General features: G+C 46.0%; 1 protein-coding gene across 1 annotated transcript in view; it reads right to left on the bottom strand.

Moving 5' to 3' along the window:
• Positions 1–18310, bottom strand: part of efnb1 (ephrin-B1) — a 64085-nt gene that overhangs the window by 2169 nt on the left and 43606 nt on the right. The window contains exons 3-4 of the mRNA XM_030101592.1: positions 9437–9529; positions 2126–2242 (exon numbers count right to left, since the gene is read on the bottom strand). Of these exons, the coding sequence (XP_029957452.1) occupies positions 2126–2242; positions 9437–9529 (210 nt within the window). The remainder of the gene's footprint in view (positions 1–2125; positions 2243–9436; positions 9530–18310) is intronic.

Here is an 18310-nt window from a genome sequence, read left to right on the forward strand (position 1 = left end):
CGGAGACTGCAGAACATTTACAGTAAGCCAGTCCTGTCAAATGCAAATCTTCCCGATCTGTGCCGAAACCAGCCGTGAGCGCAGCCCAGTTTGCTGTTTACCCAACATGACGAACAGCCTCATCGATGTAATCAAATTGAATCAGCCCGATCAGAATAGCCTCCTTATGAAATCTGCGGTCATTACCGCTCATGAGAAAGACTCGCGCTCTGATAAAGCATGAAGTCTGGGCGCGACGCGACAGGCTGCATAACATGTCCAGGCCATGTTTGTGTGGCAAAGGCCAAGTGAGATATGGGTGAAGAAAAAAAAAATGAGAGGGGGGCGGGAGGGGGGCATATCCGAACATCTGATTTTATTTTATCCCCTTTGTTTGAGGGGTTCAGGATGGGAATGGGGGGGCAGAATGGGGGGGGGGGGGGGTTGTTACTGGATGGGAAAGAGAATGGCTGGCTCCTCCAGTGACTGAAATCCGAGAAGAACCAAATCTGTTTTCCATGTATGCATGCAGCTGCTGCCAAAGAGCAGCACTCACCCCTCTCCCCAGCACTACCAGCACCTCTTTACTGTCCGTGACCCCCCCACCACCACACACACACACACACACACACACACACACACAAAAGCGTCATACCTCCGGAGGCTGCCATCCGCTCTAAAGACTGTGCCTCGGCACTATGCTGGCCACTTTTGCACTTAACCATTTATTGAGGAGGGCATAGCTGCACCTCGTGGCTTATCGCAGCCAAATGACATCAGTGAAAGCTCCCAATTCAGGCCTTATCGGTGAAATCAGAGGCTGCAGGTATTTCGTACATTCCCGGAGAGAGGCTGTCAGAAAATTTCATTCCTGAAATATCAGCGGCTCAAACCGCAGCGACTCGTCCTTCATTCCACCCTTCACTTCTTCTCTTGACGTAATCACTGATCTAACAATGGTAGACAGGTAAAAGCCCAGGTATGGGGGGAAAAGTGACATTAGGAAATCTTTTTATAGAGCAACTAATGTCAAATAAGCAATTATTAAATGAGGAGGGCTTATCACTTTGGGACAGGCTGAGCAGTCTGCACTTGGAAGAAGTTTGTGCCGCGGAAAGTTGTGGAGTAAGTCAAAAAGTTAGTGTAGGGAGTGATCTGAAGAAGAAGAAAAAAAAAGAAAAGAAGAAGAGGAGTCTCTCCTGTGGCTGTGAAAGGTGCTGGTAGAAACAGATCTGAGAAGGCTCAAGTGACATCTTTAATTATCTTTGCTTTTAATCTTCATTTATCTGCAATTCTAATGAGGCTTTAAAAGACAATATAATAAAGAGTCTCCTTGGGTGCAGCACACCCTTTCTATGTCTTCTGAATAAAGTAAAGTGAGGGTGAGCCGTCGTTGTTTGAGGTGTGGCTTCCAAATGTCTTCTCGCAACCGACGTTTTATTCTGCAAAACGCCCGATTTAGACGTGCTGACCCCTCCAGAAATCAAAGCGGCGCCTGCGGCAGGAAAAAGCCATACGAGAGGATGCGTTCTCAGGGAGACTCAACTAAGATGTCTGTTGTAACTTATTAGGCTAAATGTTATTAATTATGAGGTGAACCCTGGCGGCTGTGTATATTCCTTTTTCTACACTTAGAAAGCCTTTATTTTACTGAGATGTTTGCACTCCGGAAACACACGAGCGTCCTGTAATCCAGTAGTTCTGAATGATTGGGTTAGCGAGCCAGTTTAACACCGGTCAACAAATACTAAACATTATTTGAAATTGGAGTTTTACTCTCTTTTTTTGTGGTGAAAAAAAAAAGGTTTTTTGCAAAAGGCTGGCGTGGTCGCCGTTGGTTCATTGACGCTGGATGACGTTCAGAGGAATGATGGCGAAATGCTAATGTGTCAGCGAGTACTGAAAATGTGGATTTGACTACATTTAGGATGAAAAGAAACAGAAACCTCAGTGTTTGCTGTGTAATGAAACGCTCGCATGCAAGAAAACCATCCAAACTAAACCAACGGGCCGGATCAGTTTCCCACTGCTGTTCTCTGAACGTGGAGATGTACGCAGAATATCACTTGTCTGCACCGACACAACCTTTTTAAAGGCCGTTATGAGAACCTAGCCGGTGATATGTGGAGAGTCTCGGTCTGCTCACCTGGGTTTCCTGGCACTTCGGGCCCGATCCGTCCCTGGTCCGGCGGACTGGGGCTGGACTCCGGTATGGCGTTGTCCTCCGGGGCGTCGGGCACGGCGGGGTTCGCCGCGTTGGGGACTGTGGGAAACGACACAAACGGGCAAAGTCAGCCTTGGCGAGCAGCGAGCGCCGAATCACAATGACTCTCTTTCTCTGTCTCTGCAACGGCGAGGATTATTTTTTACTATCTTTTGATATATCTTTTATGCAGAGAGAAGGTTATCTCGGCGTGTGTTGAAAGTGTCTCGGGAGGGAAGATGAAAGCACAAAAAAAAAAGGGGGGGGGAAGGACAAGTTAGCGAACGTCTGTGAAACACGCCAGTATCCCTGTCCTGCCGTAAAAAGCTCACGTCTACATCAGCAGCTCCTTCAGCAAACACTCAGACAGGCATTTCCAACACTGACACATTCATGAGAGCCGGGGACACCGACACTCGCACGCACACACACACACACTCATATGTACACACATACTATATACTTACAATACACTTAGGCATGGCAGAATGAGGGTAAAGTAGTTATATATTAACTTTTTATTGTTTTACATTATTCATCGCGTTAAAAGGCCATAATATGCCTTATTTATTGCCCTGCCTGCCTGAAAGACTCACACTTGTGAAGAGGACAGGATGGGAGGATGGGGAAGAAAATGGGAGGGTGAGGAGAGGAGAGAAGGGGGAGGGGGAGGAGGAGGAGGAGGTGGGGGGGGGGGTTCATAAGCTCTGTGGGGAATGCAAAGGAAACAGACAGTTTATCTGTCTGTCTGTTGCGATTGCAGCTCACACACTTTGAAGTCTTTGTGCAGTAAAGACCGGTGGGTCCGGAGCGGTTTTCTTTCCTTTTACAAGGGCAGGACCAGCAGACAGTTATAAACTATTACCCCAGCCGGTCAGATGGATTCCACAGCCCTCTATCAGATGCCTCTCCTTCTATCAGGCCTTATCTGCATCTGCCCTAAGGCCCGCTCAAGGGGTGTGTGTGCGAAATGGAGAGGAGGGCGTGTGGGGAGGCAATTTACATTCGAGTCCCTCATGGCAAGCTTGTGCATGTGTGTGTGCGTGTGTGTGTGTGTGTGTGTGGTCGTGCCTGGGTGTGTGACTGGAGGCGAGGGCCTGTCAGTCTCACGGTGTATTTTCTATTTCCACCCCAGTTTGACCAAATCCAAAGCAGCATCGAGGAACGACGCAGGCGCCAGACGTCCAGAGGAACAAAGGAAGGGATGAAAATTAAACTCAACATCTTCCTCTCTCTCTTTTCCATTTTTTTTTTTTCCCCCCTGTCATGTGTTGAACATAAACTTTACTATTGACACACTCAAACCAGTGCACGGCCTCATACTGATTGCGGCGGTGGTGAACCCGGCCACGAGCTGTTGTGTGCCGTCCATTATTGATGAGAAAAGACAGGAGTGAGAAGTGGGAACATTCACGCATGACAGAGAATATGAGAGGACACACTGATCTGATTCACTCCCTGCATATAGCCCCAACACTGTGTCAACCACTGAGCATGTGCGGGGAGCGCTGTAATGTTCTGACCCATTTTTCTGCGCGTACTGCTGACATTTCCCTTAGCTATGCAGACAGCAACTACCTCAGAAACTGCCAAAGCCGCCAGAAGGAGGTAGAAGGTGGGGAACAGGAGGAGGGGGAGGAGAGAAAGTGAGGCAGACAATGATGGAGCAACAGAAGAGAGAGAGGCAGAGAAAGAAAACATGAAGGAGGGGAGATGCCGTGCAAGGCGTTGAGTCAACATATTTCCAGTGAGTGCGGTGACACGCTGTGGTGGAGGGGGGGGGGGAGCGCCGAACAGCGATGTATTCATAAAATATGGGCTTTCCGTATCACCCAGTTCACTTCTTATTTTTTAAGTAAGACAGAACACAGAATGGGAGGCATTTGAGGCGCGATTAGATGTGTCGGAGCGCAAAAACCTCGCCAGCACCACATGATTCAACATGATTATGCCCAGAGGTGTCATCACGGTTTAAAATGTGCATGCAAATGCAGCATTAAAAGAATGCAAAAATATTTCACACGGGGGGGGTGAGTCACCGAAATGTGATCCGCGGTGCAAAGTGCAGCGAAACATGAGCGGACGAACGAGAAGATCTCTGGGATTTGGTGAGGAGGGGAGCTGGCATTCGGCTGGAGAGAGACGGAGCAAATGCGAATCAACAACAATAGCATCTGAGGTCAGAACCGAGCGGAGCCCACATTGTTTTCCAGAGAGCTCGGCTGGAACAAATCATGTGCGGTTGGAAACAGGAGTCGAGGCTGCGCGTAGAAAAATGGCAGCGAATAGAGTTTCTTTGTGTTTTGAGGACGTCTCAATTCAATTAAATGTGAGAACACGTTCGCAAGTTTCCATTTGTGGCGAAGCGACCGATATTTTTAAAGTTTAACAGGCTGCCCCCATGCTAAGAAGTACCGATGCGTTCACTAAAAACACCGCTTTGAAGTGCAATATGTGCTCCGCTTTGTTTAAAGCAAACAGCAGAATGTGAAAAGTGCACGGTCTCACCGCGTCAAGCTGACGTCTGCACATCGCATTACCGAGACACCTGACACGGCTTATTTTGACAAGAAATTACGGATAAATGGACTCTAAAACGGATGTGTATTCCTCACGTTTCACCTCAATGTAATGAAAACAAATTAGATTTATTAAAAAAAAAAAGATTGTAATGGGTGTAACAGGCCTGTAGAGAGGGAGAAGTCTAGCTAGCTCACCTCAGATAAAGTTTTTAGTTTCTTTGGCATCCAAACAGTGGAATTTATTGAGACAGCTGACATTTAAGAAAATGTGTTACTTGGTGTGAGACAAAGTCATAAATTTTAAGCTCTTCCATATAAATAATTCATCAGAAGGTTGGTAGGTCTCCACATCCCCCCCCCCCCCGGTTAAAATCAACAAGCTAAAAAACTGGCGTCGGCCGGTGTGACATCCCAGTCTCTCCTTAAAGTGGATAAAAAGACCGCATGTAGACGGAAAAACGTGAAAATGACTGACACACTTCTTCTAAATAACCACGCCCTCTTCGCATTCCAGTCACACCGATACCGATCAGACACCAGTCAATCAGAAAGCAGTCCCACACACTCCCGGACTGAAGCCGGCGTTACCGTCTCTCAGGGAGATGAAGGAATGTCTGCGCTTTAGTCTAACAAGACAGGAAGCAGGGCAACGCAGCTGCAAACACAATACAGAAAACTTCTGATGAAACAAACTCCTGGACGCATTACGGTGACTCATCATCATTACCCGGCGCAGATAAGTGGCTCTATCAGTCGCACAAGATGCTTCATCCTGTTAAAAGGGACTTTCCTGCCAATCAAGCTGGCTCATATGGGAATTGTTGTGTTTTTTTCAACATCTTATGAAGCGTTTGGCATTTCCTTTATAAATGTCATGAGTATTTTTCTGGAGTCGGAGTTATATAAATAAATGGATTTGAATACTAAAAAAAAAAAAAAAAAAAAAAAAAAAAATTTGAACACGCATCAGTAGGTTGAACTGCTTTCACATTTAAAATGGTAAATTGTAAAATGACTTGAACTTAGGAAGCGTATTTCGCTGCTTGAGCGGTCCCAACGCGCCGTCTTCACATGATTGGACACATTCATGAAGCCACTCGCACGTTCACACGCCAACAGCTACGGCTGACGTGCAAGGTGCTCGCGCGCCGGCAGACTTTCGGCTCACTGTCTCGCCCGCGGACACTTTGTCACACAGACAGGAAGAGACGTTCGGTTTCTCACCACCAACCTTGGGATTAGAAGATAAACCGCTCTGCGCACTGCAAAAATAAAACTATACTTCACTACTATTAAACAAACTGTTTTTTTTTTTTAAAGTATTTTTTAGGATTATGCATTTAAATGAACGCAAAAATTAAATTTTAAACTGTTATTTGTGAAATTGCTTTTTTTTTTTTTTTTACTGTCAAGCCTTTCTCCAGGCATGAACAGTATTGTATTATATTTATTCACTGTTAACACAATGATCTGTACTTACTTAATATAGTATTTGTTCTACTTATTTGATATTTTAATCTTTAATTAATATTCTACTCAGTAATGAATTTCCCTCTGAGATCAATGAAGCCTTTTCTGTTGTGTTTTAATCTATTCTTACTATGAAAAGACACATGCTCCATTAGTTTTCTAGGAACTCTCGGGGTCACTCCATTCTCTTTTCAAGAAAAAAAAAAAAAAAAAAAAACTTGCTAAAATCTACTTAACAGCCAAGTCGGAGCTTCTGTCATCGCTCTAATTTCTCACAGCCCTTCTTCAAATAGTTACTGGGCTGGACGGGTACATTAGGCATCAAATATTCCGCCCACAGAAATAGATTTAAAAGTAGTAGCAGCTGGGCCAGCAGCATCTTTTCTAACAGGGTTTTTAGGGCACGCTGATTGTGAGTGGCAGCTCGCTCTGGACCGTTTTGGGAAATGAGCGCAGGGCCCCGGCGAAGTTGAGGAACAGCCGGGAGCTACAGAAGCCGACTCCAGCTGAGGGGAAAACTTTCCCGGAACTTTCCTGGAATAACAGACTTCCCTTTCAACTCGCAATTAATGAGGAGGACGCTGTTTGTTTTTTGCTGCCCTCGGTTAATAGTTTGGAAGTGCCGGGGCAGCGGCCGCATTGTCATTCAGCCGCTGTGCTGCAATCCGTGGCTGCGCGATGCTCAAATTGACCTACATGGAGAGATAATGCGATGCCTGTCTGTTACTGAGTATTTTTCACCGTGTCTGCTGAATTTGTTCAGACTCAGACCTTGCTAGCATCAGCAGCTTGTTAGCTCCCATTCTCCCTCCGACTGCCAGGATACACTGCTGTCATCCCACCAGCCAACATTCGAATATCTGCACACAAATTTGTCACACGTACTCACACACACATACACACACACACACACACTCACAGACGCGGCAGATTTCTCAGCGAGTCTCAGTTTATTTTTCTAACATGTTGCGATCCAGCTTTTAAGCTGGAATCAGATCTTGGTGGTGGGCAGATGTTCCCCTCAGATGGCGGTTAGTGTCTGTTTCGGTCAAAACAACCACACAGAGGATGGGGGAAATGTTTACAGAGTAACACATCTGTGTACTGTACCCTGTCAGATTCAGGATATGGACGTCCACTTATTGAACAAAAGTGCGCATAAAAGTGAAACGTATGATGCAAACCAAATGTTGTGTCCAAGGATATCTAAACAAAGCCGGCTTGTTTACTCCCAGCATTTTTCGATGACTTGCCCCGACCCTGCACTTAGATACTGGTTTCAAACACATTTGCACTCAGTGATGATTGCAGAAGAATCCCAGCTGAGGAACATTAGAAGTGGAAGTCATTCCTCGCAGTCATTTCTCATTTAGTTGTTATTTCTTTGGCTGCACTGTTTGCAGAAACTGTTTATGGATGTAAAAGATTCAATCAAAAGCAGTGTACACGACTAATTGAGGTGGGCAATATGGATCAAATCATGTTGGGTGGTGCGTTTTCTATTCTATTTTTACTTTTTTTTTCCTTTAAGTAAATTCGCAAGAAGTTTGGGTTAGAAAAGCGGTACACACGAGTTCAAACTGGAAATCAGTGACTGACACATTAGGTTACTTCATCGCAGTGATGCGCAAATCCTGGAAATCCAATAGTGCAGTCCATAAAGTCGTCCAGCTGATCGACTGCTCTGCTATGGCCTGATACAGCCAGTGACATTAAAAGGATGGTTTCCATAGAACATCCATATCTCTGACAGCGCAGACAAAGAAAACACCATCTGATTTCAACATCACCTGCTGCAAACTCTGACAGCTGCTCTGTTTAACGCTCATATTTAAGTGGACTGACTTCATTTCTAAACTCTTGGCATCGAATCCAAACTTTTGCGAACTTTATCCCCAATAAGCAAATAGTGCTTCACACTTTACAGCATGGAATATATAAACTAGTCTGCACTTGTGCAGTATTTGTAAAAACAAAATGTGTTTCTTGAATTATGTTATAAAACCAAAAGTTATTTGGATTAAATCCAATTTATTGCTTTAAGCAATGAATTGTAAATAAATTGTAAATTTATTCCTTTGAGCAATACATTTTGTTTTTTTGGAGTTTTTTTTCCCTCAAATTAAAGAAATGTTTGTTAGATACCAGAATGTCCATATTCATAATAAAATGTTTCCATCTGTTTTAAAATGTATTATTTATTTAAAATTGTATTATTATTATTTTTATTATTATTATTGTTATTATTATTATTATGAACTAGATTTAGATTTATTAGCAGGTTTTAAGAATTCTAGATTAAGAATTCTTTTTTGCTTTTCCAGTAGATTTATTTACTGTGCAATTTATTAGTATCCAGCTCATTTTTATAGTTACTGTAATGTATTATTGAGATATAAAAGTAAATGCAAAGAAATCTAATGATATTATTTTGAATTCAAATAAATATCAAGTTTAATGCAATAATTCAAAAATGTATTTCACTCTTTATAGAAGACATTTCTATTGCTCAAAGATTTAGTTAACTTTTCACTGTCGTGACCTTTAAAGTAAATACAAAAAGTCCATTTACATCCTGAATTTTCCTGAATTGATTACAGCCACCTGGACTGTTTATTCTCTGATCATTGTTAGTTTTGATGTTGCAGGAAGAAATGCAGAAACTACCAAATACAATCAAGTTACCTGGTAAAGTGTTAAATAAACAAGTGTCACAGTTTTGCATGGCAATTAAACATCAGTGACAGATTTGAACTCCATACACTATTCGAGTGTTTTCAAGCTAATTTCATTTTCTGTTTAGTTTTAAAATGGAATATAATAATTTTTGTGGCGTATCTATATTGCAGTAATTGTTCTGATCATTGTGCCTCACAGCCAACTGCCATGACACTGAGGAGTCTCACCTAAATTTTTTTCTTTCACACTTCTTTTGTGTGAAAATGTGATTTTTGACGTCACGGTCTTGTAAAAGTCGAACCCCGCGATGGGAGGCCTCCGAAAGTAATTAAACAATTATCTTGACTTGCTGCCAGGCCATAGATGGGGCCATTAAAGAAATCCCATCAGAATGTGGAGAGACATGAAGACTTGGTGTCAAATGTATTTCATAAAACAACTTTACAGTTCCTCAGAGCTGGTGGCGGGCAAAGTCACGGTGGGCACACATAGCGATAAATGAAAATGTCACACCAAAGTGAAACATGGCTCGGAGGCAGCAGCGCCGCATTGTGTTCCACATGTGAGGTGAGCGCACATTTACCTTGCCCGACTTTCATGATGACTTTCATGGCTCGGCTCTTGCACACGCCCCCCTCCCGGTTCTCCAGGCCCTCGACCGTGCCGTTGGAGGTCGCTGTGCAGAGGAGGAGGAGGGAGGGAGGAGAAGTGGGAAAAGCAGAGGAAGGAGGAGAGAAGATGACATCAGTTAATGAGCACGTCCATAACGCACCGAACTAATCAATATTTACGACAAGCCCTGATTAGCTGTTCCAGTGATTAGCCGTTCTCAGCTTCAATCAGGCGGCGGCCGCTCTCCACCGCGTCTCTCATTAACACAATAAGAGTGAAGTCAAACCAATGGAACAACATTGCAGTCTGCCGAGAGCCGGTGGGCGCCGAGGTGGAGAGAAGGAGCACGGTCAGACCTGGGAGAGTGTGTGTGTGTGTGTGTGTGTGTGTGTTTTCTGTCTGTGCATACTTTAGCAGTGAGACATGCCAGCGAGGCTTCCAGCTGCTTGCCAAGTCCTCGAGCAGCTCGCTCCCTCGGAGCCACATGTGTCGCTACTTGCTGGTAGTGCAGAGAGCTAAATGCCTCGTTTAATGTTTGTGGGTGCAAGTGTGTGTGTGTGTGTGTGTCAGTCCAGTTAAATCTGCCAGTATGTGTGTGTGTGTGTGTGCCAGCCCTCTCTCCATTTGTTTTTAAGTGTGCGTCTGCCCCGGCTGGGGCGAGGAGCTCAGGGTTGAGGGTTGTTTATTCAATGTCACATTCACTTCAGACGCTGCCACACAATTGGCCGTCTATTTTGGGGCACATGATAATGACCTAGGGAGACAGAGTGTGACTCTGACCTTAACACTGAGCCGTCCAGCACAAGGCTGAACGTGTGTGTCTTTGCATGGGTGTGTGTGTGGCCGCATGCGACGGCAGCTCTAATTTTGGAATTCCCCAAATGATCTCTGCTTAGTCTGCTGTTTGAACCCACTCGCGTCCGAAGAAACGCTTTTGTTTCTCTTCCTTGCATTATCCGCCTTGGTCTCTCTCTCTCTCTCTCTCTCTCGCTCTCTTTCCTCCTCTTCCTCTCCACATCCTTCTGTTTTTTCACTCACTTCATTTAGTTCTTTATCTGCACTATCTGGCTGTACGCCTCCCCCTTTCCTCCCTCTTAACTCAATGACCATCTCCCTGGGTGATTGCTTCAGATGGCACCCTCATTATGATGAGATAGTCTTGGAGAGGGTGCTTATCTAATGATGACACAAAAAGAGACAGACTTGGCCGCCGGCACGGGGGGAGCCGGGTGGGTCCGAACAATGCACTCCAAATAGTGAAATACTTAATCTCGCTGGCATGATGCATCGGTGTTTGCACATCCATTTCCCTCTTTTTAGAAGGCGCTGTCCGACCGAGCGGCGTTGAAGTCCGGCCTCTGCTGCTCTGGAAAGACTCATCTAGTTGATTCATGCCCTGTCATTCCTAAGCATTATTAATGTTGACATTCGGTCGCCCCGTGGGATTGCTGCTTTGTACTTGAGTGAAATTGAAGAAAACTAAATAATGATTTGCACTAATATTATGCTACATTATCAGATCATACTCCGGGTCTAAATTACGAGGAGAACCATAACATCTTGCAGCGGGGCTCGGGTGCGTGATAATTTGTAAGAATGATTGTGATAACATCGTGTCAGGGGCTCTTTGGCAAAAAAACACAGACACCCCCCCCCCCCCCCCCCCCCCCCCCCCGCCTCCACTGCCACCCCCACCCCATATCGCCCCACATCGCCCCGGTGCCGAAGACTCAACAACACGACTGAGTGAACCGGACAATGAAATATATACGAGGGGCTGAGCTGCCTCAGCGAGGAACAAAAAAAAAAAGAGAAAGATTTAAAATTTACGCGGGGCATTAATGTGAATGAACACTCAAGGCTAAGTGAGTCTTATGATTTATGTAAAGTCTATTGCAGGGAGCATGTCTCCTCTGAAGGGAACATCCACAGACGGCGAGGTGAGCGGGCCTGTTTCCAGTCAAGACGGCGCGCAGCCTCCCGGGGCCTTCCCCGGCAGCCCAGATCCTGCCACAAGTGCTAACCTCACCGCGCCATTTTTCCAACCAATTTCTTCTATTCTCTCAATTTTTAAATTTCCAGGGCAAGGTTATACAAAAATGAGCTCTTTGAAGATCAAGCTCAAAGGCGCTTGAATAATCTGACTAAGAGTGAGCGTCATGCTATGAATTTTATATCCACTCAGGGAGAGCAAATCTTCTCCGTGTTAACTTACTTCTGTCATCTAAATTAACTATTCCTTCAGGCTGACTGAACAGCCTCCTGCATTACTGATGTGGCACAATGATAAGTTGCCCCTCCGAGGCTTCTGTTTAGCTGAACAACTGAAAGAGAGCTGGATTTATAAAGAGATGATTGCTTCATATGTTGTTTGTACTCTGGCCATTTAAAACGTCAAATGATTCAAGCTGCCTTCACTGCAGCGGAGGAAAATCATAATCCGATTAACTGTGTCCGATTTTAACTACATTTCCTCATGTGGGTCCATCTTTTAAGCGCCATTCAAGATGGAAATCGGCTGCGGGGACAACTGTTGAATGCATTTAGACACGAGCGGTGGATCTCTGAACGATAAAACTTGCAGACCGTTAAGCATCGCGCATTCCAGCGTCTGTCATTTCACGCTTGCCTGTTATCGGCGTCTATCATGTCCGAGATTGCTCGAAGAAGAAGAGAGAGAGGGAGAGAGAAAAAAGTGCCAGCTACGTTTCTCAAAGTCCCTTACCCTACTCCATAACAAGGACACACTGCCAGCTTTTTTTTTTTTTTTAATAAATCTGAAATCCTTTCACTCAGTCTATCTCCTCTCCCCTCTCACTCCATTTTCCCTCCCTCTCCCTGTTTCCCTCTCTCTTCATCCCCGCATACTGACGTTAATCCAAATCTGGATTTCCAGATATTAAAAGGCCGACGGTCATGTCGTGTTTTGGAAAGAGGAAACTGGGGAATTGGGTCCTCCTGTGTGTCTCAGCAGAGATAAAAACACGGGGGGATAAAGCAACGACAGGGCGAGGAACAAAGAACCTCGCAGTCTGCTGCTAATGATTTAGTGGAACAAACTGGTTCAGTGCTAGCGGTCCAGAATACCGACCCAAGTGGTCATTGCATGAAGGAATGTTGCTTCTTTTTTATTTTTTTTTTTAATAAAGCGGTTGGCTCCATGGAGTTCTTTTTTTTTATTTTTTTGGTCTGATTTAAGGCCCTTTGTGGGTGTGGATCATTGGCCACGGAGTGACTAGTGGGAGAACAAAAGATCTACAGCTGCTGAAGTCATAAGAGGAACCAGGTGCCAAATGTTGATGTTGGGAAATATCTACAGAACAAATGTATCGGCCAAGAGGAAGCCTTACAGGGGAGAGAGCTGGCCCGGACCGGCGGCTGCCGTTCCAACGCCACACACTCACCACATTACCTAAAGCACAACACATTAACATGCTTTTGCGAACGGATTTTCACAAGGACATTCGGTGTCGAGTGGAAGGACCGCTCCCAGAGGTACCTGGGAGGAGAAGAGTGGGAGATGTGTGAGGGACTCGGCGCTGACTGGCCGAGACAACAGGAGCGCCGTGCGGTGGTCTATATTTATTCTCAGGTCTGCTAAATGAGGTCACTCAGGTGGTCCTGCTGAATACATTCCCCATCAACATCATGAATCATCTGCTGCTTATTATTCCTGTCCAGCCCAGAGGGGAGGTGGCGGTGGTGGTGGGGGGGCTCACTTTCATACAGTGCACCGGGGGCTGCGCTCGTGCACGCCCGTGTCCACGCGTGCACAACATCTGCCCAAAGCGCAGAACGAGGGGACGGATACGGCAGCCCATGTGACAGACAGAGAGCAGGTTGTTTAATGAGAAAGTGGATGAGAGGTGACATTCATTGGCTACTACCCCCCCGTCACCCCCCCCCGCCAAACTCCATTCTCCACAGCATTCAGACTTCCACTTAGCCGAGCCGAGCCGAGCCGGCAGCAGGTAGTCACAGTAACCGCCGGTAATAATGCCAACATTCACCATCTCCCCAGCAAAACAAAAAGCTAAATACATAAACAGGCGCAGCCACAGTTTGATCACTCAAAGCATCAAGGGAAAAAAAAAAAATACGGAGCGGCTTCATCCACTCGAGGCAAGGCGGGGAGCGTTAACACAGTCTCGTCAGGTGTGTATCAAACGGAGCGTCACATCAGAAATGGCTATTTCCCATACCCTCCACTTTCCTATCTCGGTTTTTGTTTACGTTCGCGGACCACAATCGAAGTGCTGAGAAGAAATACCCGGCCTATTTGCGCAAAATATTTCACTCCTGAATGAGCACAGAGCGGGTTAGATTAGGTTTATGTGCCTGATTCCAGAGATAACCCTCCCCAGTAGATCTGGCATGCATGCAAGAATGCACATGCACAAGCGCACACACACATACGCACACGCGCACACACATGCAAACACATACAGAGTGAGGTTGGCAGACTGGAATAATACTAGGGGGATCTAGATGTTTGCACTTTGAACCTTTTCTAATCCAGAGTATTAGGGCATGGCTAAAGCCTGATTATGGCAGAATGAAATGGATCTAAATAGATGTCCCAGCCCATCAGCCTTCCATTTCTTTGTCCTAGAAATAGAAATGGAAATCAGTAATCAACCTCCAACCTCTCACTCGCCGTCTCTCCCACATAGCCTCCTCCACAGGTTTGGCACCAGCTAAGAAAATTCATTCAGACTTTTCATATCATCTCGGATGAATTAGGTGTTCTCGGCTCGGCTGCTGTTTTTTTTTTTTCTCTCGCTCCCTTTCTTCCCCCCTCGTGCTTCTTTTCAATAATAAAACCTGGCAGGCGATATAAAATTGTCATATCTTCAACGGGAGACACACACATTTTTCATGCTTTTTTTTTTGGGAACCCAATATTGAATTTAAGTTAAAATGGATGTGATTCCGAGTAACGAGGGTGGACACAGCTGATTTTCTCATTTTCGTGTTCAACAGCGCTTCCCCCCGACATTTCTCCCAACATTTCGCTGTTGAAAAGCGTCATTATGTAGCCGCGCCAAGATTACGGCGCGCTGCCTGCTCCCAGGAGCCACCTCTCTGTGGGTTCGGTAAGCAGGTAGCAGCATTAGTGTCAGGGTTTAGGGCGGTTAGCAGCTCGGCACACACAACTGTTGCTCAGCTCACTGCTTCAGCTTACAGCCAGAGGGGGAGCTCCTCTCCTGCGCCCTGATTAAAGCTGCTCCTTCTCTCATGATTGCGCGCACACGCGCACACACACACACACACACACACACACACACACACGCAACCACACTTGAAATGGCTGCAGAAAAATATACAGATATGTAAGCCTTTGCAGAGATGAAACACACACCAGCATGCACGCACACACACACACACACACACACACACACACACACACACACACACACACACACACACACACACACACATATTCACACATGCACATGCACGCATATTGGCTGCCTGTGTAGCCAGAAGATCAGGCAGGACTTAAGAGCTCCTCCGGCACCGAAATTACAGGGTACCTCTAAATCCTCCCAGCAGAGAGCACTATGGGATAGCATGGGGTGGAGGAAGGGGGGGGGGGGGGGGGGGGGGGGGGGGGGGGGGGGGGGGTGAGGTGTTTAGAGAGAGGAAGGATGGAAAGGGGGAGTGAGGGGTGAGGAGGGGCAGGAGAGGAAGCGTGAGGTTCCCTCTTCACTTCTTTTTTTTTTTTTTGAAGACGAAGACAGTGCGCGAGGTGGAGAAGAGTGAGACTTGATCTGTCTGAACTGTAGCTCACATGCGAGTGCATGCGTGCATGTGTGTGTGTGTGTGTGTGTGTGTGCGCAGAGGGGTGTGGGGTTTGGCGTGCGTGCACATGCCGGTGAGGGAATATGGAAGGAGGTGATGAAGTGAGGAGGAGGAGGAGGAGAGCTCAGTTTGGAAAGTAGAAGAAGAAGTGGGAGGTGATCTTTGTGAAGCAGAGGAAGCATATGTGTGTTGGATCGTGTCTGTCTGCGTTTGTGTGTGTGTGTGTGTGAGAGAGAGTGCATGTCTGCCAGCTCACTTCTCTCACACACACTCACCATTTCTCTTACACTCTCCTCTAAGCCTGCCATTGCCATTGTGTGTGTTTTGGCCTCCGTGCAACAGAGCACAGTTGAGTAGCAGTGCGGCTGCACATCTTTGTGTATTCGAGTGTGTGCATGAGTTTGAGTTTGTACATCAGCCTGTGTATAAATGTTTGGGAATACGTCAATTCCCTGATTATTTTATGGTGTGTGTCTGCACGTGTGTGTGGTCCCGGCGCATCAGACCCAGATTACACAGACAAAGTTTGGGCATGATGGACTTCCACCGCTGGGCGCCACTGGGCCAGTCCTTCAAGACTACTTAAGGCAGCTTTTAACCTCTGCAGAGGACCTGTCAGCAGCTCCCAGAGTGTGTGTGTGAGTGTGTGTGTGTGTGTCTGTACGAGACACAGCCTGCAGCTGGGAAGAGCTTCTGCATCATTTAGCTGCGGGTGTCTGTGTGTCACCTCTACGGTGGATCTAGTGGGGCAGAGCTTTTACACCACTGCACTTTCCACTCTTCATTTCCCAACTCAGCATGCTGCAAAGCTCCATACAGAGCACACACAAAGAAAACTTCCCCCCGCACTTCTACACACACACACATACACACAACTCAGTGACTTTGTCCAGTACGTGTGAGCGCAGTGGAAAAGATAAAAAGACGCGACATGCACATGAAGAAATATGACACACACACACACACATACCCACGCCCGTGCACAAACAAACTAAAGTACACACACACGGTGTGGGCCGTCTGTCAGATCAGTAGGAGATAAGGGATGCAGAATAACAGGAGGAGCTTGGGGAGCGGAGCAAGTCATCTGTCTCAAACAGGAACAGACTGAGCACACTCCAGCATGACATGATGTAGACAGACTCGTCCTGGAGCATATCGCATGCTGAACCCTTCTCCCTCAACCATCCACGATCCTCACACACACACACACACACACACACACACACACACACACACACACAAATGAATGAGGCCTGCTCCGAATGCGTGAGCACGCCTCCAAAGCCAAAACCCCCACCTAATCTGACAGGTGTACACTGCTAGAGTGCAGATTTTCCAGTGTAGTCGATTGGCACAATACGACACCGTAACCTGAGGGTGCTGGGACTTACAGCTTATAATGCTATAAGCTGTTGCATATAGTATTAAAGTTATGAGAAGCAACGACAGCAGCCAAAAGCAGCCGATATTAATTTAATAACCACACTTGCTGTAAAAATTCAAGCGCGCGCGACTCTGCTGCTCTCCATATGGAACATTTTTTAGTTATTAGCTAGTCCAACTTCACCAGCTATTTTGGCTCTAATGTATTCTGTTGTGAGGGGAAGTTGCCAGTAGCCCACACAGCCGTCCCTAATGACAGAGTAGCTAATTGGCAGCAATGGCTCTTTTCACCGATAGCATCGAGGTACGGCCGCGGAAAACCTCCGCAATTTCACTCGAATCACTTGCAGGGCGAAAAACAGCCCAGGGATGTGGGCCGCTCTTGCTCCGTTAGCCTCACACGACCAGCAGCGGCCGTTCAAAACACACCGGCTCGGTAAAAAGACACGACTGCAACAGTTGTGACGGTTAATTTTCTTTTGTGCGCTGCAGAACCGCCTCTCCCCGTCAATTAGATGATTATTTTTGAAAAGTGGCACAGCCCTCGTGGGCACACACGCATTAGCACCTTTAAATACACAGAGCTAACAGGTGAACAAACAGGCGGTGAGTGACACACACTGTGTAACGCACACACACTTGCCTCTGAACTTCCCCCTCAGACGGCGCATCATTTGACTAATGGCGGCTGAAATGTTGCGTGTTCAGAGAAATAAGTAGAAGGAAAAGTGGGTCAGCAAGGGAAAAAAAAAAAAAAAGCATTTCACCTTCCTATTGGTCAGAGCTAAAGGTTAGGAGAGATGCAACACATGCTGAGACACACACTCACACTCACGAGCTCAAAAGCTAAAGGTTAATACTGGCCGTGTGGGAGTTGCAGAGTTGGTGTTTATCTCGCCCTTAACCATTCTGTATGTGTGTGCAAGACCTGATTGTGCACTCATGTGTGGAGCTAGCAACGAGCACACAGCTTCACCCTTGTTAAAGCAGATGGGAGTGCTATATTAGTGTTTCATTAATCCCATCATGGGTCCGGTTTTTCCCCCTCATCACAGAAACAGTGGGCGAGATGCCCACTCTGTTCCACCAATTGCCCATTAATCCACATTAACAATCAGTCGACATGATTTCTCCTCCTGCCTTTCAGCTCTCTTTCATCTTAAGTGATCAGAGCCGCTGATCCGCCGTCAATCTTACAGGGAACTTTTGTTAAGAGAGCCGCTTTCAACATTTTTTTTTTTGCCATATCCTTTGGTCATGCTCATTCTGAGAAGTTATACGCTAAGAAGTGGAGCATAATATTCAATTTTCTTTCACTATTAACCATTCCTTTGTACTGAGCAGAACTGGAGAGATGCCAAAAGAAATTGTGAACAAAAGAGAAAAGAATCTGTCAAGATTATTAAGAGTAACAGCCCTAAAATTACCCAGTGATATGTGGCTGGACGACGGAAATGTGTCCACATGTTTCCAAACAGAGATAGATCATGAAGGAGAGTAACTATAAGGGAGAAGTAAAATAAAATAAAAACTGGATCTTAATGTGAAAGAAGGCAATATAGAATCTAAATCTCTTTTATCGCTAAAATAAATCACCTTTCATCTACCACTAACTCAAAGAGCCTTCAGGGAGTGCTTAAATACATTCATTGTT

This window comes from Salarias fasciatus, chromosome 2 (genome assembly GCF_902148845.1).
Source record: "Salarias fasciatus chromosome 2, fSalaFa1.1, whole genome shotgun sequence".
Classification (NCBI taxonomy): domain Eukaryota; kingdom Metazoa; phylum Chordata; class Actinopteri; order Blenniiformes; family Blenniidae; genus Salarias; species Salarias fasciatus.